Consider the following 15,156-nt stretch of genomic DNA (forward strand, 5'->3'; position numbering starts at 1 on the left):
TTACGTTGTACAGTTCCCTGTGCAGCACAAGACGATATAATTTTGGGTTTACACTCCAGAGGGGGATGCGTGCCTTAGCAACTGGGAGGTGCCTTAGCTGAGCCTTCCCATGCAGAGCTGATCTCAGCATGTGTGTGTGAAGCTGCAGCAGGGTGTGCCCCTATCTGTGTGTATGCTGGTGACAGAGCAAGCTTGGAGAGCTTGGCAACTTATCACAGCCCCACAGTGTGAAAGAGAGCCCAGGCGGGCTTAGTGGTACCCCAGTGGCACCTCATGGGGAACCCATCACACTCTTCTCTTGCTGGGACCATCTGTGGGGCCAGACAAAGACCCCTCCTCTGAACACTGAAGTGTAGCAAGATATAACTACTATACTTTGCCTCACTGGCAACTTCCATCCAAGGAGCTCACAGCACTTTATAAACATTAATTAATAAAACCACACAATGCCCCTTGAAGCGAGGTATGTCTTATCCCCATTTTACAAATGGGGAAACTGAGGCACAAAGGTGCAATGACTTGCTGAGGTCATACAGGAAGCCTAATTCTCTACTGTTTTATATATTGTGTTGTCATTTATACCTGTGCAAGATAAGTCAAGTGTAACATGCTTGCAGATCCCAAATGGTGGTGATTTACACTCGCTTCACCTCCGAAGCAAACAACACAAGATTCATGGTAGTGGAAACCAGATCCAGGGAATCTGTGACAGAGCTGGGAATAGAGCCCAAGTCTCCTTAACCACCTTCCACCCCCCCAACCCTAATCACATTGTTTTATGGGATTTGTGAGGATGCTTGTGCTCTGGAAATGTAATGATACTGTGTAAGTTCATTATCTCTAGTATGGACTACACGGCAATAAGCTTAGGCAAAGAGTATTTTCTGAAGCTGGTTCAGATGTTGTGCCATTGTTGCAATGGCTCAGCAGGCAGTGGAATGTGCCTGTTATAAACTCAAGTAAACAAAACAAAACAACCCTGACTAGCAGCCAGTAATAAACAGGCTTTCCTGTGTTTTGTACCAGCTTCCAAGACACTACACATTTCCAAACCAGCATCCAACAGAATGTGAAAATGTCACTGTAACACAGAGCTGGAACTGAAAGTGTTCCTTTCATGCCCCAGAGGCTGTGAGGAAGATGGAGGGAAGAGGATTTAATCTTCTCACTATACCAGCAGATGATATGTGACAATCATGAGCCACTTCTCCTTAAGGCTTGTTTTTTTGCTGTGTGTAAGGATTTCCTGGGCAGGACAGAGATACTGCTGAAGACATTCCAAGATTAATGTTCTATCAGAATTTTGCCTTAAATCAACACTCCCCCAAAACATATGTGATTTCTGATCATACCCCTCTGTCCAAACTGATTACAGTCCTTCTAGCTGCAGAATCATAAGTAGTTTTATTCCCCCTATGTAGAATGCCTTGGGAAGTACTACCTGACAAAGTCAGTTTTAAACCACGATCTGCTGACATATAAAATGGCCACAACAGCCTCCTAAAAATAAGAGTTGCTAATAGGTTTCTGAAATATGCACACAAATATAAAAATATTTAACAGGCTTTTAGGTCAGTTGGGAGTTTTCCTTTTAAGAAGGTATAATTTAGTAAGAAGGACATTCACAAAACAGTACTGCTGTCATTAACTGTACTGCATAATGCACATCTTAGAGAGAATTTTTACCCATGTACATTTGTTCTATTTTCCCATAAAGAAAAGTACATGAAACTTACTACAAAGTTGTAGGTGAACCCTTTGCATGTGTTAATTAAAGTTAAAAGCCCTGAGATTGGGAAAATTGTAGTCTCTCTTCCTCCGGCCCTGGGAAAGCAAAGCAAGGGGTGGAGGACATGCCAGCAGGGTTAGTTCAAATTCCACAATGAGATTCTGAGATAGGAGATCAAACAGATCACTATCTTCACCCTTTGATCTCTTTCTGTCCGAATGTCATTATGGAGACTGAATTGACCCATTGCTGGTATCTCCTCTCCGCCTTGGCTCTGCTTTCCCAGGGCTTGATGAAGAGACACTTCAAGTCTCCAAATCTCAGGGCCTTTAAATTTCATTTTTCCTTAGTTCAATAAAAGGGATTGTTCACCTCTCCCACCACTCCCCCGTGGTATTGTGTGTGTTATGCCTAGAGTCTTACACTTCTGCCCTCTACGCATGAAGCAGCATCTAGAAATACTGAAACCCTAGAATGTCACTGCTCTGCTAAGAGGTTGGAAGTGAACAGAAGGAGAGTGAATGTGCCAAATCTCAAACAGATTCTGGCCAGCTGGAGAGGTACAGGACTATTTCTCTCTGGGGAAGGGGGACAGCGACTGCTTTAGCAAATTGACTCCACTGCTTGGGTACCATAGGCCATTCACCTAGTATTAGTTGGTGGGTAAACTCTTTCATGGCTATTTCTGCACAGCAGAGGCAGCTGAGAGGGTGTGAAGTTGCAAGGGGATGGGATGCCTATAACTAAGGGTATGTGTACACTTGAAGCTGGGGAAGTGAATTGCAAGTTGAGGAGACATACCTGCGCTAGCTCTGATCAATCTAACATGCTAAAAATAGAATGTGGCCATGGCAGCACAAGCTGCAAGAGGGACTAGCTTCCCCAAGTACATAGGTAGCCTCTCTGATGGGCAAGCACTCAGGGCAGCTAGCTCCTCCTGCCACTCATGCTGCCGTGGCTCCATTCTACTTTTAGCATGCTAGCTCAATCAGAACTAGCACAAGTGTGCTTCCTCAAGCTGGGAATCACACCCTGAGCTCCACATGTAGATGTACCCTAAGTACAATGACACAAAATCTGTTCAGCAAAATGGCTTACTCAGGGGGTGACATGCATGCCTCACTATGCCAGCTGAAGGAAAGGCCGTTATCAACTGCAGAGGAGTCAGCTGACATCAACCATGTGGATCATAATCTGGATGGACTGAGGCTTTCATGATGAGGCACATTTTTCATGCATTGAGAGCCCTGGAAATTGAAGTCCTCTGTTTAGCCACAAGGCAGGTACAGCATGGGGGGGAGGTATGCAAGCTTCTCAGGATGGGACCCATTATAGCAATGACAGAACACTTCAGTGCCCTTGTCCATTCAGTCCTTGCCCTCAGTTTTTGTCACCTGTGATGGATTCTGCAACGTGGTCAACACATTCAATTTCTATAAATATGTTGGTATCGTTACAAGAAAGGAACAGAAATGTAAAAAGGGATGGAGGGATGGAGGAATGGGGTGTGTGTTATCCTCTTTATCTTAATAGCCAAACCTTGTGCTCATGCAAGTCGCGCTGTCGCTGTAAGGCCAGTGTTACTTGCTTCTCTGCCTTCTTAAGCAGCTTCCCATCCTCCTGAAGTGCATGAGTGGTGCGCAGTTCCCGGATCAGTTCCAATCGCTTCTCCTTCCCTTCAAACATCTTTCAAATAAAATTAACAGCCGTGGGAATTAAACAGAGGATAAAATCTGAGAGTTTTGCAAACGGAAAATATCCTTTTCCTCCAAAGTTGGAGTCATCTGTTTCCGATACCAAATTCTCTGTCAGTAGCATGTAAACCTTTGAGGAAAATCCCTGGTGCTACTGACAGGAAACCAAACAGTCTGTAATGAATCCAAGGCCATATCCAGACACACACTGTAGCTGTCAGCTAAACCCCACATGTGCTGGATGAAGGGCAGAACTCCGGCCCTTCTTCTCCAGAGAACAGACAGGTCTCTATTACCTATTCAAAGGAGAACCTCCATTATCTTTCAGTTGCATTAAGACGTACCCAGTCTTCTAGCCACTGGAGGGCATGACAAACAAACTTAGCAGATCTTTGTATACCCAGAAGGGGTTAGAGTTAAACACATGCTGGACTGGACTTTAAATTGCTGGCAGAATTGCCAACCCCATCAATTAAAAAAATCAGATGTCCCCCCCACAACCCCCCCCAAAAAGATTTCTTATGATGTTTAAAAGCCAAATATCATTTCTTTAGTCAGTCTACTGATTTTTGAGCTTTGAGAAAGACACTCTTCTCTCCCCTGTGGGGAGGGGGAGAAGGTGGGTCTTGTTTCAGGCAGAAAATTCAACCTCAAGTATGCACTAAATACCATAAGAAATCTGGGGCGAGCCAATCTTCTCTTCCCCTTGACTAATAGGAATGACTCTCTTCCTGATCCCTCCTCTGCCAGCTCCACCATGCATCCTCTTGGACACTCCTCAGCTCTCTCCCGTGATGCCCTCTGCCCCCTATCTCCTCCCCTGGGCCATGTCCTTTTCTTTTCTCCCCTGTTCCAGTATCTACTGCCCCCTGCCCTTCCTCATACGTAAGCCCAGCAATAGAAGGGCAGCCTTCGCGGGGAGGCTCTCAAAATTTTGTGAGAGTCAACATCCCTACAATGGAGTCAAAGACATCATTCCTATCAGGCCACTCCGGATGAGGGAAAGACTCAAGAAACCCAATTTTCATATCAAACCATTTTCAAAACTGCATTACTTATTGACACAGAGCCTATCATCTCTCACCTGTGCGCTGTATAAAAATTAAAACAATCATCAGTAAAGCAGAGCTAATCCCAATGGTACACAGAGAAGCAGTAGGTCTATAAAACAGACCCCCCCCCACACACCAAGATAGGCAAAATGATCAAAAGTGACCAGACCTGTACAGAAAGGCCCAACACCAAGTCCTGAATACAGCCATAAAGGATATCAGCAGATATTCTCAGGGAGAGAGTCCCACAGATAGGAACCTAGAAGTTTCTGTCAGAAATTTGGGATGGAAAGCAAAGACTTCAGCCTTGGAAGGATATGGGGTATGGATAGGAGGACATGTTGCTCAACCACCTCAGGCCTGGATTAGTTCAGTGCTATTGGGAACAGATTTTTAATATACCCTCAATAACCCCTTTCAGTATTTTGAAGACAGAAATAGTCAAAGGGACACAGAATACCATGTTCTGAATAGCTCTGCCTCGGATTAACTTCTGCAAAAAGATCACTGCCAGTTCTAGCTCCTCTTCTTTCTGCCAACACACAACAATAATCCAGTTACAATTATGTATTTATTTTAGGGAGGAAGCAGAAGGAAAACTGAATGAACCATCCATCTAACTAGCTTTCTCAGAATACAATCGATATACCTAGTTTCTCATGGGTTTTAATCATCACTCTTCTGATTTCCAGAGAATAGAAGATGAGTCAGAAAAATATATATGTCTATATTTTATAAAATATGGGACAGACAGACTATACAAAGATTTACGCTGGGGATTCTGAAAGGGAGTTCAGAGAAGAGTAACATAAATGATATGGGGGGATGGCAAGAATTACAATCTGGATTAAAAGAACTATATATATATGTAGCTTGACAAAGTGGTGACTAAGATGGGAACACAATTATCATTCACATGTATTAACAATTCTAAACACTAAGGAAGGGGAACATTTAGGAAATTTCCCCTGAGTTTCATTCTCCTGGTAAGGCTTATTAGTGTAGCATAGTGAGTTTGAAGACCCAGTGAATGACAATTTTGAAGTAAACAAGGTGTATTATTTTGGGGTTTGTAACAGGGTGTGCTGTCCCTTTAAGCTACAGGCCTACCATAGCTTGTTCCTGATTTCAGCTCAGAACAGGGGCTAGGATAATAAGGCATAGTGGCACAGGGGCCAACTTTTCTCGGCGCCGGTGGGTGCGCGACCCCCCCCTCCCGCCCCTGCCTCGCCCCCATTCCAACCCCTTCCCCAAAGTCCCTGCCCCAACTCCGCCCCCTCCCTGCCTCTATTGCACTCCTTCCCCAAATCCCCACCCCGGCCCCGCCTCTTCCCCGAGCACGCTGCGTTTCCCTTCCTCCCGCCTCCCTCCCAGCGCTTGCCACCACGAAACAGCTGTTTTGCGGCGGGAAGTGCTGGGAGCTAGGGGGAGAAGCAGGGACGCGGTGCGCTCAGGGGAGGAGGTGGAGCGTAGGTGAGCTGAGGCAGGGAGCTGCGCACCCACCAATTTTTCCCCATGGGTGCTCCAGCCCCGGAGCACCCACGGAGTCGGCGCCTATGCATAGTGGGAAATGGGGCAGGACTATGTAAGGCACTCTTATGCTCAGTCTAGAGCTATCAGGGCATGGTTCTTCTTGCTGAGGTCCCTGGAAGGGGCCAGGCTGGGACAGCTTAGGAGCTAGAAGGTCTGGGAGGAAGCCTGTGAAAGTGCTTGGTGAGGGCTGGGACAAAGGAAACCTGGAGAGAAGAGGGGGATGGAATCCCAGAGAGGTTGTTCAGTGGAGTAGAAAACAGCTTGTGAGCTCTGCACTGAGGGGAAAAGAATCAGACTTGTGGGGAATGCAGAAGGAAAGGGCCTGCCTGGGATGAGAGAAGTGGAGTGGGCTTGGGGCTTGGTGCATGCAACTGCTCTCACTTAAGGGTCTCTCCCAGCCTGGAGCTTCCGAAAAGCCCCTTCCCTTCCTTGTATCATGAGGGAAAACCCACACGGACTGTTTTGTTACTCCAGAAAGAAAGAACTTTATAGTTTGGCTGGAAAGCTAAACCATAGCAAATCACCCAGCCAGCCAGAGGAGAAACTGAGGCATAAAATGCCTATTGGCAGAGGGAGACTGTGAACCAGAGAGGGAACTAAGACAGCTGCCACATGTTGTATTAATTAGGATGGAATATATAGTCCAAAGAGTCAAAGGTGTTAACATGGGCCTGAAACTACCCAATATTAAACAGTTTTAAATAAGGTTCGGGGTCTGGTATACAGAGAGCTCAGCCAGTTTAGCACCATGGCAAATACCCTTAAAATTCCTTTTTAACTTTAGATTAAAGATACAGAAAAGAGAGAAAAACAGCATTTGAAATGTAAAGTATTAAGGCTTTCATTTTAATAGCACTCCTTATTCCCTCTTCCTTTAGCTGGAGAGACTTGTTAGAAAGAAGCCCCCTCGTTTAACAGTAATGTATGGTATGTACAGTACATACGGTAATAACTGTCCTTATTTGGGGGAAGGGGGAGAAAGTTAGTTGAGATAGACTGGAGCTGTTGGAGTTGCTGGGGTTTTTAAAGTCCAATCCTGTTTTCTAAAAGACAAAACAAGATGAACACACACAAAACAGGGAGAGAAAAGAACAGCAGAGATAGACAATACAGTTTCTGTCTCTGACGTTAAGTCTCACTTGCACTTCATCACCAGAGAAACATAGACACAGCACATGATCTTATCAGCCACTCTGAGACCCGGCAAACTTGTACCAAAATTGGGCTGTTTAGGGCACTGCATTTAGCTGCTTCTCTCTGGTCACAGGCTTACAGCAGTGCTGCAAAATACTGTCTTGGCTGGCTAAGCCAGACTCTTATTAGAGAGAAGGAAAAAGGAGAGGGATAGGAAAGAGAAGAAATTAGGTGGAGAAGGGGAAGAACACACAAAGGGGCGGGGGATGTGTGTGACAGTCTTATATCCCAGTTGGTGGCTGTGATTGAGCCAGAGCCAGTGGAGGTGGCAATATCATTTGGCTCCCTCTCTGTGGTCAGGATTAGGATGAAGAAGATCCAGAGTCCCAGGAAACAGTGGGGGATGGCAGCCACAATGGCTGCCATCTTTCAGTCAGCCAGAGTCGCAGTAGCCAGCTTTCTCCACAGTCTCTTTTTTAGGACACCAAAAGAGATCGATGGATGGAATAGCCCATCCCCTCATTATTTTGTCCACAAGTTAGGCCTAATTTCTCACACAACAATTTTGGTTCACTGATTTCAAGACCCCTACTTTTCTTGTTGACCTGGAATGGCCTTAGCACAGTCTGTGAATTATAGCACTAGGCCTTTTTGTTTTGACTGATTCATTCCATCTGACCGTTATACTTTTTCTCCCATCAATATTTACTGTTATAGGTAATTGTGACACTTTATACATGTTTGCTCACTTTTTACAGTTGAGCTCACAATTAGAGTAAATTTATAGGTCCAATGATTACAAACATACACCAAGTGCTAAAGAAGTAAAAACAACCCCCTACAGGGTTTATTTACATTCTTGTGGGATGGCAGATGCAGAGCTACTCCCTGTATTTGGAACTGTACAGCTGGCAAGTTTTGTGCAACTCCATGAATGATTTTTCTTGACAGTGAGGAAAACGTCACTGCTTTTTTCTTCCCAGCAGAACATCTGAGGGGATGCAGAAACCTATCACGTGCACCCTGCAGAAGCAGTAGGGGGCAGGGGGATCTACGGGCAGAATGGGGATTAGAGGAGCCTGGAGAAGACAGGGAGGACTGTGTAGGGTATTGGAGCAAGTAAAGGACAGCCTCTGAGGTTGTGAGAGTGTCACAGTTCCCGAGGTAAGTGCACCTCTGACGCTTTTATGGCCTTATGGGCACACCCACTTAAGTCTCAAGCTGTCACCTTTCTTGGGGCAGTATCTCACAATCTACTTCTTCTAGACCTGGGACTTAGAACAAAAGTATCAGAGAAATCATATCCTGAAAACAACTAACAGTTTATATGCCTGAATGCCTTACCAGGTGTCACCCATCTCCCACAGGGAGACCCTGGTAGGTTTCAAGTACTTCAGGTCCTTTCTTGGGGCCCATAACTCTGGGTCACAGTCTCATGTCAGTTCTTGGCTTAGGTGAGAATGACCTCTCCCCCTACGTCAGGGTCGTCATTTGATACAGTTTTCAGTTCTTTGCCAGGCTGTTGTGAGGGAAAGGGGAAGAGTTGTGGAGGCCTGGATTAGTCTCTTCCATTCTGTCAGTCTTCTATTACATTCCCTTCTGTCCCTGTCACTCCAGCTTGCCACATATGGCCTCTTGAGATGCTCATCTCTCAGCCAATATCTCCATGATGGTTGTGTCAGAAGTATCATCTTGTTCACAGAAAGCCCTGGCATCCAGGAGGGGTAATTGCAGAAGAAGCCCTACTCAGTCCCTGCATGATGGGAGATTCCAGCAGGGGGGGCTTGATGAGACTGCCGCATGCATGAGTGGAATGCCTGATGCAAGACACTCAGAGTCCTGCAGAGTATGTGAAAGCATCAGAAGGTGAAGCTAGCCTGAAGTGTTACCTACCTAAGGCCATTTGAATAGAGCCCTGCAAATCTGCAGATGCATTGTTACCATCTTTGCGGATAAGATGAGGATCCAAATTTTTGTATCCGTGCATGGTTCTACACTAAGACTTCAACTGAAGAACTGGACAGGAAGCTGGTAGGATTTATTTGGGTGAAATTCAACGGTATTGGAATGATCATAATGAAGCCACACAATGTCTAAATAGAGAATCAAGAATGACTGGTGTTTGGAAAAATGTTCATTATGGAAAAAAAAGTACCTTGGAACCTGCTTTAAAAAAAAATCCCAACAACTCTTAGCGAGTATTTCTTGGGTTAAGGAAGAAAAACTCGGAACGGCTCACCTAGAAGGGACAAGGTACGGGGGTGTAAGAAGACCCACCAAACACTAATCCACTCACCCTGGATCTATTTTGGACTAATATTATTTTATAGCCTAATGTTGGAGAATTTTGTGCTAATTAAAACTGATTCCCTGTACCTATCAAGGTTCTTATAGTGTGGTAATTAGGTGAAAGTCTAATGCTACGCTGCTTGTCAGTTTTATTTTTAAGTAAAAAAACACTGTACAAAAGACAGAACTAACTAGCTCTCATATTTTCCTGGACACTTCTTGAGTAACTTGATAGTGACTAATACAGGATTTACAGCAAAAACTTCTAAAAACATCCAACTTACAGTTGACGGTCTTAGCAGTGTTGGAGTTAGGGGCCGAGGAACAGGTTTTGTTATCTTCTGAAGAAAACGAAGCGGCTTCTTTGGCTCCTTAACTTTATTCTTCTTCTCTAGCAGTGCCTGAAACAGTCATACAATTTAGGCTCTTTCCATACAGGGTTCGACAACTGTACTAGATAGCAGACGACACTAGGGCCCAGTCTTGCTGTTATGGAATTACAATGGGAATTGAGGGCATTCAGCACCTTGCACGATTGTACCTTTAATTTTCTTTCCTACTCCTTCCATCTCAGCTCAAAAGTCAGGTGTTGTACATTATTGTTAAATAGGGTAGTCAGAAGACCTTGATGGAGTTTCAAGTAAGGCAGGGGGTTAAGTGTATATTTACAGTACCTTGTTGGCAAGTGCATAGACTGACACTCATTCTCTTGAAATGACTCCAGAGGGTGTTTGATCTTAACCCCTAATATACTACCTTCTGGAAAAGCACAGCTGGAGAGCGATTTTACATTCCTAAAAAATGGAAATTCTGCTGAATCAATTACCTATGAATTATTTTTGTACTTTAAGTAATTACTTAGTATCAAGTACAGCGGCAACTTTCTTTGCAAACTGAAAGCAGTTAACAGCCTTTATAAACCAGTCATAAATAATATACTTCCATAACTGGAATATGACCCCCTCTTCTAGGCATATTTGTTAAAAGTGCCAGATGTTAAGAGTGCACAAAACATCACTAATACAGTGTGTGAGGACAAAGCGAAAAATGATATTCCAGGGGGTCTCTGACACACCGTACCTCAAAGTAGCACCCTGTAGCCCCCCATATTCATCATTCTTATATGGTTGTGATACTTCATACAAAGCATGCCATGTAAGATATGAAAGGTCATGATCTGCAGGGAAACTCATTGTTCTGTCTATATATATATATATATATATATATATATATATATATATATATATATATATATATAATTGTTAGTGTGTATGAAGTTATGAGATTTTGCTATATGGTTGTTATTGAAATATGTTGTGAGTTTCGAAGTCGCCCACTGCTATTTCCCAATAAAGGAGGTGACTCAGGCGGGTGTTAAATGACCATTGACCAGCAGGAGAATTGTAAACAAGAGATCTGCAATTCAATAAGAGACAGTTGTGCAAGCACCACACAAGGAGGACTGCTCAACTCTATGACTCAGTTGTTCAAACAATGGGGATTGCTACACTCTGTGACTCAACAAGGACATGTCTAGGCCAGTATCTTCCCATGGACATTGAGAGTATAAAATAAGGGACAGGGGCATCATGAGGCCACCTCTCTTCTCCCCTACCTACGCTGAAGGCAAAAAGAATGCTGGGAAAACAAAGACTTTGAACTGAGGAGATTGGTCCCAGGCTAAGAAGGAAATTCAGCCTGTGTACTAAGAACTGTAACCTACCTGGAACATCCAGTGAGAAAAGCTGTTTGATTCAACTCTTGCTTAGTCTAAAAGTTTAGGATTTAGAATGCATGTTTACTTTTTATTTTCTTAAGGTAACTATCTCTGATCTTTATAACTTCCACTTATAACCACTTAAAATCTATCTTTCTGTAGTTAAACTTATTTTAATGTTTTATCCTTACCAGTAAGATTGTCTAAAGTGCTTGGGGAATCTGCTCAGATTACAAAGGCTGGTGCATGTCCACTTTCCTTTGACAAAGTGGCAAATTAATGAGCTTGCACTGTTCAAGAGAAGGTCTTGAGCAGTGTAAGAAAGTATATTTCTGTGGTGCAAGGCTGAGGGCTTGGGAGATTTGCTGGTGTTTCCCTGTGTATAGCTCATGAGTGAGTTGGAGATCATTCATGCAACTTAGCTGGGTGTGCCTCTGCATGTTGGTGGCTGAGTGATAACAGCACCTGGAGGGGTTTGCTGCTTGTCACTGGCAAAGCAATATGAGAGACAGCCCTAGCTGGAGAGTTAAGGGGGCACAGCGGTCCCACAATTCCAGGTTGTATCCCGGGAATCCTGTCACAGATTCGCCAATTTCTTCAGTCTAAATCAAATCTTAGAGTCTCATATACACATCTCCTATATAAAGTTTTGGAACACTTCCCCTCCCATTCACAACTGTACACTCTTGATGCCCGGACAGCTCTAATAAGCAATATTGAATGCAGGGTACACTTCAGAAAATATCTAGCTCTGTTGGTTATAATCCATATAATATTTTTAAAATACTGCTGTTATAGCTTCAGTTATCAGATAACTAAACTGGTACATTTCAGAAACTTTCGAAGATAGAAGTTGTTTTCCCCTCAGATGTTCACACTTTTTTATTCAGAGCCACAGAATACAAAGATGTTGCATGAAGAAAACAGAAAACAGCACAAGGAACCAGCAAAAAAGTTCTCAACCTTTCCCGACTACTGTACCCCTTTCAGGAGTCTGATTTCTCTTGCGTACCCCCAAGTTTCACTTCACTTAAAAATTACTTGCTTACAAAAGCAAACATAAATATACAAAGAACTGTCACAGCACACTATTACTGAAAAAGTGCTTACTTTCTCATATTTACCATTCAATTACAAAATAAATCAATGGGAATATAAATATTGTACATACATTTCAGTGTATACTACACAGAGCCATATAAACAAGTAATTGTCTATATGAAATTTTAGTTTGTACTGACTTTGCTAGCGCTTTTTATGTAGCCTGTTGTAAAACTAGGCAAATATCTAGATAAGTTGATGTACCCCCTGGAAGACCTCTGCAGACCCCTGGTTGAGAACCGTTGACTTAAGGAAACGGAGGCTCAGGTGACCTTCAGTGGGATTCTACTTGTCTCTAGAGGAGGAGAACGAAGGCAAAAATTAAGGGAATTTAGTTAGGGAAGTGGACTGGATTGAAGAACATATACACCAGGCCCTTTAAGACACCCTGTTTGTGGAATACTTTCTCAAGGTTAAAAAGTGTAAACATATGAATATCCCATTTTAATTAGTACTTCTCACATATTAAGTTGTTAGAAAATTTTTCTTAACTTGGGTGCAAAATATTTTCCTTGAGAGTAGATCTTTCTTGTAGAGGAGACAGAACTGAGTGGTGCTTGCCACCTGATTAGATACAAGAACCAGGACCTCCCTGGACAATGTGGGACCACCCAGCTCACTTGTGCCCCTTTTTTATTGTCCTGGAGAACACTGTGAACAGAAAAGGACAGCTATGCTCTTGGCCATTAGAGAAAATGCATGATTGTAGCTACAGATACTGTATGATATCACTGATACATCTTGGCTGATCAGGACTGGAGGTTTAGTTCTTAGGACCTATTTAATCACTCTAATCTTTTGTCATTAACCTTGGATTAAGTTGTTCCATGAATGATCTTCCCTGTTCTTGAAGCTGGCATAAATTTTTTGCACTAACCCTGATTCCAACGAACTGTGTCCTTCTGAGTTCCCCTGGGCAACAGCACAAAGGAGGACAGGTATGATGGGCCCTGAGAGATTAAGCAACTTCTGGAGAAGACAACTGGAATCTCTCACAATGGTATGTTGGTGCCAGAGACCTTTGTTCTTATCCAAGACATCAGAGACCTGATAGATGTGATAATTTGACATCTATGACTATGTCCAGAAGTGACGGACTGCGTGACATCATTTAGCTGTTGGTAGTGTTGACAAATTCATGTTATTCCAGAATACAATCTGGACTGTGTGACGGCTCCCTTACGGGCCTTTTTCAGAAAGTGTGCTCCAATGAGCAGGTCGTCTTAGCATGCATATATACAAACCCTTTTTTGCCCAAGGAAAACACTTAGGAAAACATCCTTAGATGCAGGTAGGCCAAACGCAAAGCAGCATAGTGGTAACATTATGTGTTGCATGTGAAGTTGAGAGATTTTCTGTGAGAGGCTCATGTAATAAGTGCATACAGGTGTTCTTAAGATCAATTAGTGATAGATGTTTTTCTTTAGAACTTGTTGCTATGTTGGAATTTAGGGTATCTATCCTGAACTGTGGTGACAGCAGGAATCTGTTCAAGAATTTCCAGTTGAGCACTCCTCAGTCTTTGGCATGTTTGGGCACTGGAAAGAGGACTGACTAGAGCCGTAAGCCTTCTTGTTCCCTGGGAAATCAATTATCCTAGTTTGAAGCAGATGGCGTTTTAGTCTTCATACTCCGAGGTTTCAATTGGAGGAAGAGGGAGATGCCAATAACCCTGGTTTTGGAGTGCCATTTAATTCTAAAATGTAAGCCAGGCTTCTCTCCCATTTCTTCCCACATTTCCTTTTTTACAGGAGCTTATCTGGAGGAATACATTGTCCACCTAATACTCCTGAGAATGGTTTCAAGTTACTTCTCAAAAAACTGATTCTGAGTTTCCTCCTGTGTGGGCTCTAGCCCCAAGTTTGAAAAAAGCTGCTTATGCTCTCAGAAAGACAAATGAGTTTCCTCTGAATTTCCTGGCCCCTTTTTTGTCCCTTTAGAGCCTTTACCATGGGAAAATTTGTATTGTGGCAAACTAGAAATGGAAGAGATGGAGGAACAGGGAGTCCTTGAATGGCTTGCTCATCTTTTACTGGGAAAATCGAGCCTAAGAAATTTCCTTTGTAAAGGAATGACTCCTGTGCTCAGAATCTGCAGCTTCTTAACTGATGCCTTTAGCCTTTCCTTCACTGTTTCTCAGATTTATAGGGGGGAAAACAAGATTAATTAGCCTCTCAGGGCCCAACCACTGAGCATATTCTGATTTTACAAGGTTCCCTCCCCCATTATTTGTAGGACAGAAGGAGTGGAGACTACCACTAAAGAGGGGATCTGAAGGGAGAACTGTACTGCTGCTGTGCTAGAGAAGTAAGGGTAACACTTGAAAAGATCACTCTTAAGATGATCCCTAAGTGGTTTCCTTGAACTTTATAGCCCCTCTCTAAACCCCTTCCTGAGGAAAGGGCAGGGGAAGCTTTCACATGGCACAGCCATGTTGATTCACTGAATCCTACAGAAAGGCAGAAATAGCTCTAAAAGGGCTGACTCACACCTTGCTAAAGAAAGCAGGGGAAACAGTCAGAAATAAGTGGTAAGCCAAGAGGCCTTTTACTGCCTGTTTTCTTCATGTCTGGGTTGCTCTCTCTATCATCCCTCCAGGGCTGGCTGTGTGGAAGACAGTAAGAAAGCGGTAGGGCTTGGTCAACCCACAGCAAGTAGGGTTATGTTAGTCCAGGCATTTTTGCACCCTTTTCTGCCAACTTCTCTCTCTGGCTGCCTGTGAGGTGTTCCTGACAGAACAGCCTGCCCAGACATGCTACACTAGAAGCTGCTGCAGCCAGCTACCTCAGTATCAGAAAGGAGTTTCCAGCAATCTTGCTGCAGAGCCCCCCAAAGCTACATAACAGCCCAACGATGCTTAGAATCCAATAAGCTGACTATTAAGATAAAAAGAATCCCTTTCTGATT

The 15,156-nt window shown here is 43.6% G+C and overlaps 1 protein-coding gene across 1 annotated transcript in view; it reads right to left on the reverse strand.

The window, feature by feature from the left end:
• The window catches only part of CFAP91 (cilia and flagella associated protein 91), a 63,149-nt gene that overhangs the window by 26,717 nt on the left and 21,276 nt on the right, over nt 1–15,156 (reverse strand). The window contains exons 11-13 of the mRNA XM_065417594.1: nt 9,716–9,832; nt 4,936–5,007; nt 3,269–3,415 (exon numbers count right to left, since the gene is read on the reverse strand). Of these exons, the coding sequence (XP_065273666.1) occupies nt 3,269–3,415; nt 4,936–5,007; nt 9,716–9,832 (336 nt within the window). The remainder of the gene's footprint in view (nt 1–3,268; nt 3,416–4,935; nt 5,008–9,715; nt 9,833–15,156) is intronic.

Source organism: Emys orbicularis, chromosome 1 (assembly GCF_028017835.1).
Source record: "Emys orbicularis isolate rEmyOrb1 chromosome 1, rEmyOrb1.hap1, whole genome shotgun sequence".
Classification (NCBI taxonomy): domain Eukaryota; kingdom Metazoa; phylum Chordata; order Testudines; family Emydidae; genus Emys; species Emys orbicularis.